The following is a 17,599-nucleotide window of genomic DNA, read 5'->3' on the forward strand; positions in this document are numbered from 1 at the left end:
GGATGAAATGTCTCAACACTAATGTACCCCCGGGATGAGCCAAATCGTCAAGAGACGACTTGTATCAACTGGGGTTGGAAGCGTATGGGCAGAGCGCTCCGAACGACACCATTCCTCCCTATTCTTATGAGCAGTCATGGCTGCTTCTGGTCCAGAATGGAGAACAAATGTCAGAATTATTAAAAAAAAAAAAAAAATGCTGTGCTTGCTGAGTTCAGGCATCAAGGCTCCTCTTTTGCTGAACTCATTCCAGGAGTGATCACACTGGAGCAGTGCTTGCCCATTTTATATTGCAGAGAATATTTCAGATCTTCTGCTTGCTTTCTGAAGCAACTTTTCTAAGAGGTGCACTACTAAAATCTCAACAAATAAATACTCAACATAAAGTATGAGGTCTCTCAAATAAAGAGAAGTAGCAGACAGAGTTCATGCTAAGAAGTCATTTGAGGATGGGGGGGAGGGGACGGCACTTACCATGCTTCCCTGATATGACAAATTCACCTGCTGTGACCTGGATACCTTGTCCCAGGATGAAGCCCTGGCACTGTGGATTTCACTAGGTCCCGGGCCTGTTCCTGAACCAACCAATCACTTTGGTTGGGTGGATGTGATGATCTCATAGCCCCAACCAGGGTCACAGGTTCACCACTGAATCAAGGATGGATGCCAGCCCACCCAATCCCATGGAACCTGAGGGTGGGGCTCCCCAAAGAAAAACCGAGGTGCTGTTAGCAGAAGAAGGGGTACTGGCTGCCAAACAGGCAAAAACAACAAGGATTCCCTCCTCCCACCAAAGGGTGAGGGAAGTGAAGGACATTTGAGGGCTGGAGCTCCAGAAACCTTCCCCAGAGTTGGGGCAGTGTGGGAGTTAAGAGCATCTGCCCACTGGGGTTGAATTTCTGCTCTGTTACTCATTAGCTCAGTGACTTTGAACAGGTTACCCAACCTAATATTTGGCTTCCTCCTCTCCAGGATAGGGTACCAACAGAACCTATTTCATAGGATTGATCTGAGGATTAAATGAGACGATGCACGTAAGGCAATTAGTATAACGAAAGTGCTCCATAAATGAAACTGACTAGGTCACTGTCATCTTGACATGCAACAGTTCAACCCCACTCCCCGGGGGAGACCTGGGTGAGAGCCTCACTCTGTAAGCAGACCGTAGTGGAAGTCAGATGTTTTCTGTGTCCTAAAAGCACCCACCCACCGTCTGCTTTGAGTTCTCATGCTCTTTCCTCAAGCTCTGAATTTTTAAGATCTCATGAAGTTCAAGAGGGGGGTTAAAATGCCAAAATTCTCTATTTTGGAGCATTAATAGATCACGCTAGAAACACTGGCTCTCCCACAAGAAGACACATGCTTGTGGGATTTCTCTGGTAGTCCCATAACAGCCTGAAGGTCTGTCGTCGGCAGCTGGATTGGGGTGGGGAAAGGGACCGTTTTCAAATTGTTACATTTTTAAAAATTTGTACATCATATATTGCCAAACAGAAAAACATGGCTGAGCCCTCTGCAGGGACTGCCTCCTTGCTGTGTCCTCAAGGATGCTGGGACTGGCAAAAGATTGCAGCTGGAGTCCCTGGGGCTGCCCAGAGAACCAGGAGTGTCTGCACAGAGCTCCAGAAGCGGGGAGCTTTTCTCCCAAGATGAGGGAGCAAAGGGCTCCTTGGAGAAAAGAAAGTTTTTAATCAAAAAACTGCCTGCTCTTACTCCAGCCACTGTAAAACCAAGCTGTTTGTCAGAAATTGTACTTTCTGAAGGGCTCACTACTGCAAAGGCCGTAAGGAGGTGGTTGATATAGTTCCAAGGAGGGAGGAGGCTGATGTGGGGGATTGAAGAACCAAGTCAAAAATGGAAGGAAAAACTTCCATCCAATTAAAAAAGTTTACGCATTTATGTAAAATCACATGTGCGTATCTATAAAGAAAATTTAAAAAGAAACCGTAAGAGCGTATGGGCTCTAGAAGCAGACAGACCTATGTTGGAATTTCAGTTTCACCACTTCTTAGCTTGTGTGACCTCCCTGATCCTCAGTTTCCTCATCTATGAAATTATAGTATTCCCTTCACATGTTTTGAGGATTCAGTGAGTTAAGGCATGTATAGTAGTGTCTGGTACTCAGTAAGATAGTGATAAATGTTAGCTGATATTGTCATTTATTGAGAGAAGACAGAAGGCTAAAGACTAAGGGAGTAGGGGTACAATTCTCAGAAAGACCTTATCTGCTCATGTTCCAATCATAGTGAACTCACCTCTCTTTCTTTCTTTCTCTTTCTCTCTTTCCCCTTCATGCCTCAGTCCTTGCTGTCCTTGTGCTTTCTCTCCATTTTTCAAGATCTCCAATGTCACTTCTTTGTGAAGCTTTCTCTGGTACCTGCCTCCCAAAGAGAAAGGATCAATCTTCCCTGGAGCCCGGGACTAGCCACCACACACAGAAAGTGTAGCAAATTGCACATGGTAAACTCTGGTTCTTGTAGACCTGCCATCACCGAGGCCAACTGTGAGTTCCCTGGGGACAGAGATCATGTCATATACTTCCTGGTTTAAACAGCTCCTGGCACACAAGAGGTCATCACGAAGTGTTTGCTGAATGGAAGCATGAAAATAGAGGGTGACTGCTCTAAAAAGATGGCTCCACTCTAAGGAAAAACAGAAAGGAAATGGACGGAAGCTGCATCCTGGGAAACTTCAGTTAGACACAAAGAATTCCCTTGGTGAGAGTGTTAGATACCAGACCAAGTTCCCATGGGACAGTGTGGAATTTCCTTTAAGGGTCTTGAAAAAGGAATACTTCTTGTGGGTGATTCTGATGTGGGTTTGCTTGAAGGCAGGTCTCCAGCCTGGTTTGAAGTTCATAAAACCACCCATAAGTAATTTAGATGACAGAGAAGGGTCGGGGCTCTTGGTCAGCTGGCCATCCAGATGGTTTCTTGCACCAAGTGCTAGCAAGGAGGCTGGGTAAGAATGTGGCTGTGTGTGTCTGAACAGAGGCTGGGAAGTCTCTCCCACAAGCCTGAATCCCGGGACGCAAGTGAAGAGAGTAGCTTGCCAAGGACCACAACATTGTCACCGCGTGTTCAAGCACCCACGTCTAATGATCCCATTTCTTTCTTTCAACCGGAAGTGCAGAGGAAGACAGGAGGAAGGACTGGAGTCCAGAGCAGTGGCCTCCCACCTCCTGTCACATGGTCAGCCCCCCAGGGGCCATCTGGCCCCTGCCACATGCCAGGCCCTGTCCTGATGGAGGTATTAAGAGGGTGACATAAAATGTCAAACATTTGATGACAAATAATGAGTTAATTATAGGTAGAAAGTACTATGAAAGGGCAAAATGGTATGATCAGGAGAAAAGGTGGAAAAAGAAAGATGGTTCCCCTTCACTGTCATTCCTCTATCTAACACAGGCAAGGCAAGCATTACTCTCCCACATCTCTTTCACAGATAAAGGTTCAGAAAAGGCAGAGAATCATTTAATAATTTAAAAAAAAGTCTTTCCAATAATCCACACCCCCAAATGCAAAAAGGACATACAGCCACTGTGTCAAGAGGAACCTTTTAGTTTTAGGGTACACACAAGACCAAGAGGTCACCAAATGTGATTTGGTGCCTAGAGAAAGGACCTGTGAATTCAAGTCTTGACTAAATTTGCTGGTTGGTCTTGGGAAGGCATATCGGCTACCTGGGTTTTAGCAAACAGAGCCTGGGGCAGGCCTCCTGGGGTCAATGTCACAATACACAGTGTGACAGGAGTTGCCAAGTGCTGTGGGGATACAGTGAGTCAAGGCTTCGATCATTTCAGCCGAAAACCATCCTGCTCTGGTCCCCACTGGCTGATACCGGCCAGGTAACGCAGGGTGGTGGTTGTGAAGGATGCAGCCTGGCTGGGTACCGCTGCAGTCTCTCCCATGCGCTGAGCCTCGCCGACCCCGAGCAGGAACCACGTTGGTTAGAGGCTCCCTTGGCTGCTGTGCAGGCTGAACTCAGGCAATCCTGACTAGCCCAGCACAGTTAATTAGCTGCAGCTTAGCACAGTGCTATTAAAAGCAGGGCGAGCCAAAGACACTGTCACATCTGGGTAAGAGAGACATGTGGTATCCGAGCAGAGGTTGAGAAAGAATTGAGAAAAGAAGGAATGAAAACCCTGATTTCATTCCCCAAAGAGCAAATGTGTTTGAGGTCTGAGAAAATCTTTCATTTACGTGATTTCAAGTATCAATCAAGTCCACGTCTAACCAAGGTGCTCTTAGGACCAATCATGCGGCCGGAGCTAATAAGCGAAAAACACCAAACCAACCACAGGATGTGACACAATTTGAGCTCTGCTCTGGCGGCTAAAAGCAACAAGAAAATGAACACCTTTCCCATTAGAAAAACCGTAAGAGTAGAAGTGATGGGGGAGTGATGGGAGTCTGGTGGAAAGGGCAAGGACATAGATAAGATACAAATCCATACATACATTTCATTCTCCACACGATGGGCATCAGTTATACATGTGTGCCACTCAGGAGGTCTCACCTAGGTACCCTATGACCCCACACATCTATGAGGCTTCAGATGCTGGGACAATTTTCCAGCACAGGGTGTAAGCTCGGGGAAGGCAGAGGTGCTGTGAATCCGTGCTGTTCATAGGGGTAAACAGCCCTTATTAAGTGGCAAATGAGGACAGTATAAACAGTTCACATGTGACCCACATATTCAAATAGTCATCCCTCAGAACGAGGCACCAGGGGATACTCACTCGCCTTCTGCTTGCCCAGGGCAAGCTTCTGGAGCCAGAAGCCTTGCCCTCCATCCCCAGAGTCCAGGCTCCCCTGCCCTCTCCTTCTGGCTCCTCTGTTCTCACAGCAGAAGCTGGGAGTGAATTGTAAACCTGGGTCCCAGGCTGCAACTCAGGATGTACCTGGAGGGGATATGATGAATGAGACAACTCAATAACATGAGCTGGCCTGGGACAGCATGTTACAAGTGACTGATTTACAACCCTGGGGGACACGCCCAGCTGTGTGGTGGGACTGTCTGTATTTTGGCTCTTTATTCCATCCTGTGTTAATGAAGTTCCAGAAAATGGTTGATTTGATGATCAAATTGAGGGAGAATAAAATATGTATTGTAGGAGATAAAGTCAGAAACATTCATTGGAATGTGACTCTTTGGGGCTTAACTGTTTAACATGCATGACAGCTTCCCCTCAAGTTCACGAGCAGTTGACCTCTCCCTAAAGGAAATCAGAGCTCCCCAGAGCACATCAGAAATCAGCACTGTGGTTGTCACCAGTGACCTCAGGAGCCCAGACTTGTGATCTTTGATCATGGTCTTTGCTTATTTGAAAAAAATATTAAAATATGCATCCTGTCAAAACTTTATCAGAAACTCAAGAAACAAACATACCACCAAATGGAAAAGTCATTTAATTCAAAAATCATACTTCCACTAGTTTCACAGGGATTGTCACATAAACCAACCGAAAGTAAGAAAGCCAAGTTTCAGAGGCCACCCAACAGAAACTGTATTTTCTTTACAGATATGCTTAGTGACACAAAAGCACATTTTTTTTTTCTTTTCAAGCCTGAACATGGCAACACTGTTTTATGAATAACAGGGAAAAAGTTCTATTCTAGTCACAAGTTACTTTTTAATTACGAAATAGGATTCTACACACACCAGTCGATATTCAACACTGAATCGAAGTTTAAAACAGTGCATTTATGTTTTTCAAAAAAAAACCTTAAAGTGCCATTTTTAAGTAGTTTATTGATATTACATCACACAGCACTTTGTAATACACTCAAAGGCAGCCTAAGTTGTGAATTAAACATGCAAATATTTTCTTCTCCAAAATATGGACAAAATGTCTTTTAGAGTGCTTGTGAACACTAGCCTACTATGAACCCCTAATTGTTTGAGTTTGATCTTTTTTCAACATGACTCTTAATAAGTTAATAAGGAATAGAGCTATAGATAGTAATCATCTGATAAATACGAACAGAGTTTTCAAATGGCACTTAAGTTACATCTTTGCTCGTTCTGATAATCAATAGCCTCTCTTGGTTCTCTGATTCTCCAACTTCAAATCTTAAAGGCTGTCAAGGCTCAGCAACCGCCAGCTTAGGCGGGTTTTTCTAGAAGACAGTCTGTATCTTTACATATGTAAATGTGAGCTGTACACATACATACACAAACACACACTAATACGTATACACTTAAGAATCATCAGATGAACCTCTTTTCACAGGTTCAAGGTTGACCCTGGCATCTGGATACCCAAGGAAGCTGCGTGTAGGGTCTGTTTGGACAATTTGGTAGAAATGGTAGATGTAGAAATGATTGATGTCAAATGTCTTGGCCTCTCCAGGTAATGCTGACACTTTGTCACTACTCTTGGTTCTCGCTGACTACACTAAATGGAATTTTGATGTAATAGTAATTCCTATACTTACACGTGTCCAGGACTGTGCTAAGCCTTTGCTCTCTAAGGCATTCTGCCTTGAAAACTGTTTTCCTCTTGTAGTGTCCTGTAAAACTTCTGTAAAAAAATTAGCTGTGAACTTTTTATGTGATAGATTTCCCCCCCTATTAAGAACTATATTTATCCCTCTTTTAAAAAATCCAAAGTTCTTCAGGATGGTTTGCCTTTCTCTTTCTGCTCTTAGCATTACTTTATACCCAATCCTTTTTCTCCTAAGAATACAAGTGCTTCCATTAGGAGATCACATTTTAGCCAGGGCTGGCTCTGAATGACGTCTGAATTCTCTATATGGCCTCTCCCTGTGCTTTGGGAAGCTCTTTAGTTAGACAAGTACTGTAGGTGGTGGAAGGAAACAAGCTAATTATGACTTGGTGGAGTCTGGTCTCAGGCATGCTGTAGGTTTGTGCAAGGTCCATTATTCTATGGCTGTTGTCATCTGGAGGTTACATTTAAAGAAAAGTGGTTCAGCACACCAGCCTGGCTGCCAAACACATCTGAGCATGATAAGATACATTTTTTAAACGCCGACACAGGGTGTGTGAGAGGACACCCAGTTGACTTGAAAGAGATGTGGGGCAGGGCTGTCTAGGTAAATGATTACTGTCAAGTTTGCCAGTCATGACAGATTAACTCCCTAGACAGTATAGCCAGGACATTCCTTTTAAAGTCAGGTAGCTAAGTGGCTGTTTAGTTTCTTCAGGGCTGGCTACCTACTTGGGTAACACGGTTGCTCATAAAACATTCGACGCTAGGGCGAACTGTGAGTGCCATGATGGCCACTGCTGTACCTGGGAGTCCTGGGTCTATAAAAATGGATGGTCCAGACTTGCTTCTTCTGGAAACAGAAGCCAGAGGATGAAAGGTGCCAGTAGACAGTCATGAGTAGTTGATCATGTTATGTTCAGTCGATTATTTCTGTCTCCCCACTCCACAATCACGGATGTTTTTAGAGTCTATACAGTCAAGACAGAGCTTTTGGTGTGACAGGGGTTGCTGTTTTCAAGAGACACAAACTCTGATGGTAGAAGGACTTCCCTGTGAGCTACAGGTATGACACACATAACTGCAGAATCCTGGCAAACAGTGAAATCACCTTGTCACTAGCATGACTCTGTGTTGCTAATGCCGGTTGGCCAATACCTGATTGTTCATTTATTCTCCTTCTCTTTGCCTTTCTATCCAAAAAGCACTCAGCAAGAGGACATGAACTAGAATTATGCTGAAGAAACAAACAAACAAACCCCAGTTTGGTGTGACAGAAGAAAACACACAATGGCTGTAGAAATACTAAAACACTAAGCTAAAAACTGGCTCCAGTCCTAGGATACAAAGGCCAGCAGTGCTATACAGGGTCCATCCCTCTATGTCCAGATTTGAAAACAGAAGAGAATATCATCAGTCTTGAGCAAGTCAGGACTTTACTTGCCTGGGCGGTGGGGGAAGAACGTGAAACTAGTTGTCTTCTCAAGGCATGGCATTCTGTAACTACAGAACTCTGCTGAGTACCTGGAGGAGGTGAGAGAGACTGATCTTGATGCCCCCAAAAGACTCAGGCTATGTCTGCCTACCTGATCCCAGGGCCTTCCAAAAGCAACACGAGGCTCCTGGGAAAGCTCAGGGATTTTGCTCAATAGTATTCCACTCTGATACCCTAATGTGCCCTAAGATTCCCTATTCCAGAAGACAGAGTTAGAGGTGGGGAGCAAAGACAGTGGAGGGTAAAACCTATTTTCAGCCTTCAAGTTCCTTCTTATTTGTCGGCTCATATCCTGAACAGTGTCTCCAGTTCTGTAGATGATGGGAAGGAGGGGAGCCTGGCCAGGGCAAGGAAGCAGAGCAGCCATCTGTCAGGGCCCAGCACGGCCCAGAGAAGCTGGGAAGGGGTCTACCTAAAATTCCCATTGGCAGTAGCTCCATTTCCCCCGGCTTTGGATCAGAGGTGAATGAGGAGGGAGGCACATGCTTCCAAGTGGTCAGGCTGGGGCCAAGTGTCGGCAGGTAAGCTTCAGAGGAACTTCCAAATCCAGGGCCTGGGACTTGCGGCCGTCCCCACGTTAGCTCTAGTCAAGGTTCCAATGGGGCAGGTGGTGATTTCAAATGTCCAATGTGTTAAAAGCATTATGCTGCACTCTTTCTATTTGGAAAGCACAGTGGTAGAGAGTGTGCTTGTCCCTCTAGCCCCTTTGAACAGGTCCCCAAGCTGTTCAAAGTCCGCAGGGAGGAGGTATAGCCTGCTCATATAGCCTGCTCATATGTGCCCTTTCTTCTTGGGTTTTCAATGATAGCTTTCCTGAGTCCCATCTCGGTCTTCTCCAGTCTTAATTCTTGTTCCCTGATTCGGTGGTGGTGTCTCGCTCACTGCTGGGTGAGCTCCTGGGTAATAGCTGTGTCATCCTTGAGCTGATGGAATGAATCACAATGACAAACTCCTATTAACCTTAAAGTCATCTAGAAAGCTATAACAGCACAATCTCCACCCCTCTTTGGAGGTTTTTCTTTGTCTTATTTTGGAGCTATAGGGAATCTGAGATGAATAAACATGTTTAGGGAAAGGGGAAGAAGCAGCATGTCAAGAACGAAAGATCCTAAGAAGCCAGGTTTTCTTGGAACTTAGACACACACATTTGCAAACTAGCTTGGACTCCTTTATAAAGCCTTAGAAGATGTGCGGAAGAGTGAGACACAAGGAGCATGCAATTATCCCGTCTTCTGTCCTGGTACCTTGGGGTATCAAGAAATACACCTGAGAAGAAAAATGAAACAAAACAAAAAAATCTAACCCCTGGCCTCACCTGTTTAAATCCTGAGCTTCATCTTACTACTGGGTAGGAGTTCTCGGAAAAGTTCATTGCCTGAAGATGCTCCTTCCATCTCCAAATCCAAAGCCCAAGAAATGCTCAAAAAACCACATCTGGATAAAGAAGACTGAACACCATTAACGTGTCACGCCCACCAACAAGAGCCAGCAGAGTGTGTGGAAATATCTTCTCCTTCCTCAAGGCCAGAGAAGGGATGATCTTGACTCTCTTCGACCTTGTGTCCCCTCTCTCCCTCGTATACACACCTGTTCAGCAATCAAAGCTTAAATGTGTGAAGCAACTAGCTTATAGAATATCAAATATAAAACTTTGCCATATAGTATTTCAAATCACTCTATTTACATGTTTATCTTTTCAAAAAAAAAAAAAGTAAAAGATACAGTAATTCAACACAATTCAAGTTTTTCTTTTCCTCTTTAAAGTTCCCTCAAGAGGAATTCCAGAAGCAGGACACACTCTGGAACAACGCCACCATCCCGAGGGGCTCCTGTCCTGGAGAGCTTGACAGTCCCTCACTTCGGAGTTTGTCTGCCCAGAATCACTCTTGCAAGGACATTCAAGTGTGGAAATACCGGGACTCTCTTCTTTGGAAAGCCAAGTGAATTTGAAATGTCCAGGCCAAACTTCCCCACCCAAGGCAGTCTTCCACATGACCCAGCCCCTTCTGGACCAGGAAATTCTCTTTCTCAGAAGGTACCCATCCCACCTTCCATGCCCCAACCTTCTGGCGTCCTCCTGAATCACAATGGCTTATGCTATTAGTCTCATGCCTCAAAAGCCTGAGAAACAATTCCCTTTTTCTGAGTGGCAGTGAACATGTATGTCCTTTTAAACTAGAGGCCATGGGGTTAGTCCAGGAATCATGCCTGAAAGCTGCCAGGGCACCAGTGCTGAGCAGCCCAGGGCACTGCCAGGGGGCTAGTCAGTGAAGGGCTACAGGCAGGCGAGGACAGGGGAAGGGACAGGTGAACGGGAGGGAATGAGTCAGTGGGAGGGTATTCCCCTTCGGGAGGCAGCACGTTGCCCTCTAGAAAGCAGACACTAGTTGCATGGAAGAACAGAAATATTAAGCCTGTATGTAATTTAATCTCAAGAGGTTACTAGAGTTTGTTCCAAATATATCCTGGTGCTGCTGAAATTCATCAGAAAGGGAGCAGTTCCCAGCTGCTATTCTATCTGCCCCCAAGTAGACCTTGATCTTCGGCTTCAGGTTGTTGGAAAACCATTCAAAAAACGGCCAAAAAGCAGGGAGAAAAAAATACGTCATGCAAAGAGTGTGTTATTTTTTGGTTTGGTTTTAGAGTAGGTTGGGTTGCCGTGGTTACGAGGCAATGGCAGCCTTCGGTGGCAGAGAAGTTCCTAGCTTGGGATATTATGTTCCTAGCTTGGGAAGGGGGCCATGGGGGCGGTGTGTGTGCTCCCCTGCATGAGAGGACTGGACAGAATTCTGCTGGTGCTGGGACAGTGGCTGCTTGAGAGATGGTGAGAGACTGGATCTTATGTAAACAGCGCCATAACCCTTCTCCATCCTGCATGCAAACAAACAGACCCAGCCGCCTATAGCACGGCAGGTCTCAAGTATTTAGAGGTGGGGTAGAGAGAGTGTCTACTGTAAACAATAGCTGTGGATCCAGACTGGATCTCAGGCCACTGCCCAGCCCTGTCAGAGCCAGCTATACTGCAACCTCCTGGGGACTGCTTACATCTCACTTACTTCCTTTATCAGAAGGTTGGGGTTTGGATGACTACTGAAACAAAATGAGCACCCCACGTAGGGTGCTAAATGAGAGAAATGGCTTTGTAAGCCTTTCTTGTTATCAAAATCAAACGGCCTCCTCCGCTGATTTACTTCTGTTTCTTGCAGTGTCACCGCACGTCAGCTGAGATTATCATGGGGATGGGTGACACCAGAGTTCACAGAAACATTCGTGTTGACAGGTAGCAGCAGAGTCAGTCACCCTGCACTTCTCAGCCGCGAAGAGCAATGGCCCACAACAATGGAATCAGCCGTTGTCATGGACACCATGAAAAGCTCAGCAGTTCTGCCAGGGCCCATGGTTAGAGGAACTCCACGTAGTTCTCGGGGATGAGGCCCGTCTTTCCATTCAGAGTCCCCTCCAACCAGCCAGGCTCCTGAGATGGATGCACTGTACAGGAAGCGGGGAGAGAGTGACAAGAAATGACGTTACAGATAGGGTAGGAGGTGGATGCATACTGTGTATGTGTGAAGGAAGTTTAGAGATTGGTGCAGTCGCTCGTTAAGTTACATAATTCTCAGATTTGTTTAAACCAGAGTTTCTCAACCCACTGGGGGACCTGGTGAAGGTCATTCTGAACTTTCTCCATAATTAAAAGGGGAAGAGACACAGGCATTCAAAATTCTGCATACAATTTTAGGCGTTTCATGGACTTTCTGAAGTTCCTGGTTTAAACTATAAAGAAGTAACAAACTTCTGCATTTTAGGTTAGAGGTCACAGTTATGATATTCTACCTATATATTTACCTAAGTATCCATCCATCCATCCCTGTACTCATTTACTTACCCAGTGTTGACTATGTACCAGATAAAGTACCTATGGAGGACTGCTAAGAACTAGTCCCTAAAGATATGTAGCTCCTAATCATGCATTGTACTTCCCTCCGAATCCATACCCTCTGCTTCTAATTTCCTTGCAAATTCCCTCTGCAATTTTTTTTTTTTTTTTTTTTTGTACTTTATACTCTTCAAATAGCCCTCTGGTGGTTCCAACCATACCCTTCTTTAGTTTTCTTTCCTGTTCTCTGGAGTTTTCCTCCTTCCTATACACAAGTCTGAAAGCTGTCTTCTCCCTCTCTCTATTGCAATTTAAAAAACTTCTACCCTTTTGATTTTTCCACATCCAAAGAATATATACCCAATGTTCTGTGATGTCACAAGCCATCTCCATGGAAACTACTGTGATACTGTAAAAATTATATACAATCCAGCTGAGTCTGCAAAGCAGCCAACAGCAGGAAGGAAGAGAGAAGGAATCCTGGACTTGGAGAGGAGGGCTGTTCATGTGTTTTGAACTGGGAATATACAAATCACTCTTGGGCGAGGCAGGACATTTGTTCTTACTGTTTTAGGAAAACTCCAATCCTCTGAGATTGTTTGGAGAGAATGAATTTTCCTCTATTCCCTTCCTAGGCCAATTAAGTGACTTCCTGAGCTTGTTTTAGAAAAGCATTTCCGCCCACAACACTACTATAAAACTCTAGTTTCAGTTTGTAGGGAAATAAGAAAGAACAGAGACCAAAGGAAGTAAATGGAGAAGCAACAGAAGGACACACACTGAGGCTCATAGAAGATCATGGTCAACCTTGGCTAGATCTTGAAGGCTTCTTTAGGAAAAGACAAGGTCAATCATCTATGAGGTGGCCTCCAACATGTTTCCCTGATTTCATATCTCTAGGCCTCAGGAATAAACCCAAGTAGCGAGGGTACTTCGGATTCATGACACCACACAAGGAGGAGTCTGGGGGACAAGTGCCGTGGAAGAAAGAACACAACACAACTGAAAAGCAACCTGGTCTCTCCGATGACCAAGATCTCCCAGCCTACCGCTAAAATGCTAGCACCCAAACACCCCTGCCTTCTGCCCATCCATCCAGCTCACACTGCCAAGATCACTCCAGTTTCTTCAACCTATCAAGTGATAATAAAACTCTCTCCCCCTCAGTGGGTTCTTGTGAGGGTTCAGGAACCAATATGAAGAAAGCACAGGAAATAGTACAGATGAGTCAGTAGGAGACCCTGTGTCATTTGATCAGCCATTCAGAATGGTCAGCAGGATCCTCCTGGTAAAAACCAAGTAAGGATCTGGTCTCCACAACCACCTAAACTTGGGGAAATCTCAGATGTTCAGAACCAAAACCAAACAAATCAAACTCACTCCCCAAAACAAAAGACCTAGAAAGAAGAAACCAACCAAACACACAAAACGAAAAACAACAAAAAAAGACAAACCCTCCGCCCCCATCTGACAGCAAAGCTCCTAGTTGAGTTGCTGTTCTACCGGATGCACCGAGTCCATCTCTCTCAGACTTTCTCCCTTCCTGGCCAGCTGTTCAAACACAGCTCAGGTGCAGAGGTGGTAATGTCTGTAAACATTAGAAATGGAATTTGCAGAATAAGGGGAGAATCAGAGGGGACAGAGGAGGCCCTCTAAACTAGAGAACAAGAGCTATGTCATGGGGGACGACAAGGGACAGTGCAGCCTTCGGGTCAGATTGCTGACTCAGAGTCAGCAAGTCAGGCTTTAGTAAGGGATGGTACCAGACCAGGTGCAACAGAACCACCTGGATGCTTATTAAAACTGCAGATTCCTAGGCCCCAGCACACATCAGTTACAGCAGAATCTCTAGGAGTGGGGCTCAGGGATCTGCATTTTAACTCATTCACATAAAGTTAAGTTATAACTCTTCTGTGCCAAAATGCCTCTGTAATGAGGGTGATAATAAGAATTAACTAATGGAGGACAGAGGCAGCCCCAGATGCCTCTGGCTTTCTGTTGTCTTTTGTTGCCCTTCCCCACACTTGAAGGCTTAGCTGAAGTCCTACCTCCTCCATAAATATCCTCATGGAACTCCATCTACCTGCTCCCTCCCTTCCCCTGGCTCCTGGAACGCTCATAGTACATTCCACATATTATTCATAGGTCCTTTTTTTTTTTTTTTTTAAAGAAGATGTTGGGGGTAGGAGTTTATTAATTAATTAATTTATTTTTGCTGTGTTGCGTCTTCGTTTCTGTGCGAGGGCTTTCTCTAGTTGCGGCAAGCAGGGGCCACTCTTCATCGAGGTGCGCGGGCCTCTCACTATGGCGGCCTCTCTTGTTGCGGAGCACAGGTTCCAGAGGTGCAGGCTCAGTAGTTGTGGCTCACGGGCCTAGTTGCTCCACGCCATGTGGGATCCTCCCAGACCAGGGCTCGAACCCGTGTCCCCTGCACTAGCAGGCAGATTCTCAACCACTGCGCCACCAGGGAAGACCCATAGGTCCTTTTAATGCTGTTCAAATGTGTTAAGCTTTGTTTCCCTAACTAGTTTTTTTTTTTTTTTTGCGGTACGCGGGCCTCTCACTGTCGTGGCCTCTCCTGTTGTGGAGCACAGGCTCCGGACGCGCAGGCTCAGCAGCCATGGCTCACGGGCCCAGCCGTTGCGCGGCATGTGGGAACCCGTGTACCCTGCATCGGCAGGCGGACTCTCAACCGCTGTGCCACCAGGGAAGCCCCCTAACTAGTTTTTTAGTGCATTTAATTTTGTATTCTATCACTCAACATTCTTCACTGACTCCCCTCTGGTGAATTATGATGACAGAAGCGAACACGCTACAAATGATGACCGGGAAACAGCTGTGGACTCAGAGAGTTAAATATTTATTGACTCACTCGGACCTAAGGATCCTAGCTTGTATTATTATCATCCCTATTTTACAGATGAGAAAATTAAGGCTCAGAGAGGTAAATTAATTTATTCAGGCTCCCAACAGTAGACCCAGAATTTGAATCCAGCTTGCTTGGTCCCAGAGACCAAGCCCTTTTCCACTACATTATGCCTCTATCCAACCAGAGAATGGGATCCTTGAGGGTAAGAATGATGATGCTCATGGGGAGCACATACTGAGCAGTGGGCCCTTTGCTAAGTGCTTCCTCTGCATCCCCTCTTTCCATCTTCAGAAGGACTATGGAGTTGGTTCTATTATCCTCATCTTACTGATGAGAAACTGAGGCTCAGAGAAGTGAAGCATCTTGCCCCAAATTACACAGCTGGTAGACGATGGAGGTGGATCTGAACTCAGGACAGCTGACCCTAGGGTCTGTGGTCTTAAGCACTACCACTTTGGCCTAGCCTAAGGCTCTGGACATCGAGGATGCTCATCGTAAGTACTTGTTGGGTTGAATCGCACCAATGTCCAACCTTCTGAATTGCACCAGTGTCCCATGTGCTATATAAACACACAAGGTGTTGCAGTGAGCTGCCTGGGCAGCTCTCCAGCCCAGCAGGCATATAATAAATATAAGCTGCTGCTGACACGGGCGTGCTTCCTGCCAACTACTCTCTCTCAGCTCAATCCATATACACTCCATACACCCCTGCACAGGCAACTCATGCTCTCCCCGCTCCTTCGCTCACGGTGCACAAGGAACAAGTGTGTGACTAAGATCTCTAACGGCGGGCTGCCCCACAGGGAAGTAGCACTGGCTGGAACAGGTGCAGACCCCCGTGTAGTTGAACGCATGGGCTCATTTAACAAACGTTCATTCAGCACCTACCACGAGCCACACACTGTGCTAGGTCCCTGCACATAGGATAGAACAAGCAGAGGAGATTGTGCTCTTGGGGAGGGACCATCTACAGTAAGTAAGCACGTAATTGTAGGTAGTGATGAGGGGAAGGAAAGAGACTGGGATACGGAAGTGGGTGGGTGGCCAAGAGTTCGAAAAGCTAAAACCCAAATCATCCAGGAGCCAGCCGGGCAGTGGGTAGTGCAAGTGTAAAGGCCCCAAGATGGGGAGAAGCTTGTTGTGATTTCAGAACAGTGGTGTGTAAGTTTTTCTTAAAAAGCCGGCTTGTCAATGTGTAACTACTCAACTCTGCCACTGTCTTGCTATAGATAATATGTAAACACAAAGGCGTGAGTGGCTGTGTTCCAGTGAAGCTCTGTTTACAAAAGCAGGCAGCGGGCTGGATTTCACTGGCCGGTCATAGTTTGCCAGCCTTATTCGAGAACATAAAGAAGGCCTGGGAGGCTGCTCTGTATCAAGGGAGGGTGAGAGGGGGCCACACGGCAGGGGCGGGACCTGCAGGTCCTTGTCAATAATTCTAAGAACAACAGGAGGCAAGATAACATGATGTGACTTCCATTTCTCAAAGATCAATCTGGCTGCTGTGTAGAGCCTGGGTTATGGGGTAAGAGTGGACGCAGCAAGACCAGTGAAGCAGCTGGTGGAAATGCCCGGGGGAGACATGGAGAGGCTGGGGAGGCTGAAAGACTCCGCCGAGGAACTCTCTGGGAACCCCGCTGCCTGAGATATCCTTTATCAGCAAAGGAAACCCAGGGCAGCCCTGCTGTGCACTCACACTGCACCTGGTACCCCAGCAATGAAGGATCCAGCCCATGTCAGTTCTTGATAAAAGTATCCCAAGAACCCAATTTTAGTGAACGCCATGTGAATATTCCCGGTATCACTAATCATGTTGCTTCTAGATGACTAATGTTCCTGAGAACGTGAGTTATTTTTCTTTCCAGTTACTGTATGAGGTGCTCTTGGTGAAATGGCCAGTTTCCTAGTATATTGGCAAGGGCTGACACTGGAGTTATTTCTGAGTATTGCACAGCCATTGCCCACTGCACAAAGTCCAAGAGCTGACGGAGCAGCCTCTCCAGATTCACACCGGCCCCTGGAATCCAGAGGCTTGGAGATTAATCATTACGAACAACAGACTTTCCCCTCAAGGTGCCCCTCCCTCTTCCTCCTCCTCCTTTCTGCTTCTTGATCCTGAAAAAAGACAAGACACACACACACACACACTCACTCACTCACTCACTCACTCACTCACTCACTCTAACTCTGTCATTAGGAAACTTTCTTCTGATTGGTCTGATGATTTAATCTGACAGCTACAGAGCATCCAACTTATATCGTCCTTACCTGGAATCTTCAGCAACAAATTACCGAGAGAGAACAAGGAAAAAGATCTCTCTAACACGTGAATAGTGCTTTCTCCCTTTAATGCCCGATTACTCCTAAAGAGGTGAAGGGATGGGGAAAGTAGGGTCGAGGTAGTATTTTCTAAAACTTGGACATCATAAAATATTACCAGCCAACCAGTCTGAAATCTGGATGGACATTTTGTCAGATCCTTCTTCGACTGCAGCTCAGTCAACACTGTGAGGTGTTGTCTTTGGGGCTTAATTTGGCCTTTTGCTCTTCAGGGAATTGGAAAAGGTCACTGGCATTGCTAGTTAAAAAGAAACTAGTGTCAATGAACGCTGCCCCTGGAGACCATGGGAAGGCGGGGTAAGGCCTCTGACTCTCTCCTGCTCTCATCTGTCCTTGTAGGATTTATGACAATTACTGAGTGGAGGGGCGGGAGTAGTAACAGAACCTGCTGGGAAGGAAAGGACTTGGCAGTTAAAAATCAAGTGTCTTTTAATTTCTTTTTTTGGTTAGCTACTTAAACCACTTCAAAAAAGGAGACTTAAAAACTGAAGAAGGTGGGAATGCCAAATGGTGCAACCCCTCTAGAAATCAGTTGGGCAGTTTCTCCAACAGTTAAACCTAGAGTTA

The 17,599-nt window shown here is 45.8% G+C and overlaps 1 protein-coding gene across 2 annotated transcripts in view; it reads right to left on the bottom strand.

Annotated features, from left to right (window-relative positions):
• Positions 1 to 9,608: 9,608 nt before the first annotated feature.
• The window catches only part of ARHGAP26 (Rho GTPase activating protein 26), a 478,823-nt gene continuing 470,832 nt past the window's right edge, over positions 9,609 to 17,599 (bottom strand). For both annotated transcript variants that reach the window (XM_060008623.1, XM_060008625.1), the window contains one exon: positions 9,609 to 11,435. In XM_060008623.1, coding sequence (XP_059864606.1) covers positions 11,347 to 11,435 — 89 coding nt within the window. In that variant the 3' untranslated portion in view covers positions 9,609 to 11,346. The remainder of the gene's footprint in view (positions 11,436 to 17,599) is intronic.

The sequence above is a fragment of the Delphinus delphis genome, chromosome 3 (assembly GCF_949987515.2).
Source record: "Delphinus delphis chromosome 3, mDelDel1.2, whole genome shotgun sequence".
NCBI classification, from domain to species: domain Eukaryota; kingdom Metazoa; phylum Chordata; class Mammalia; order Artiodactyla; family Delphinidae; genus Delphinus; species Delphinus delphis.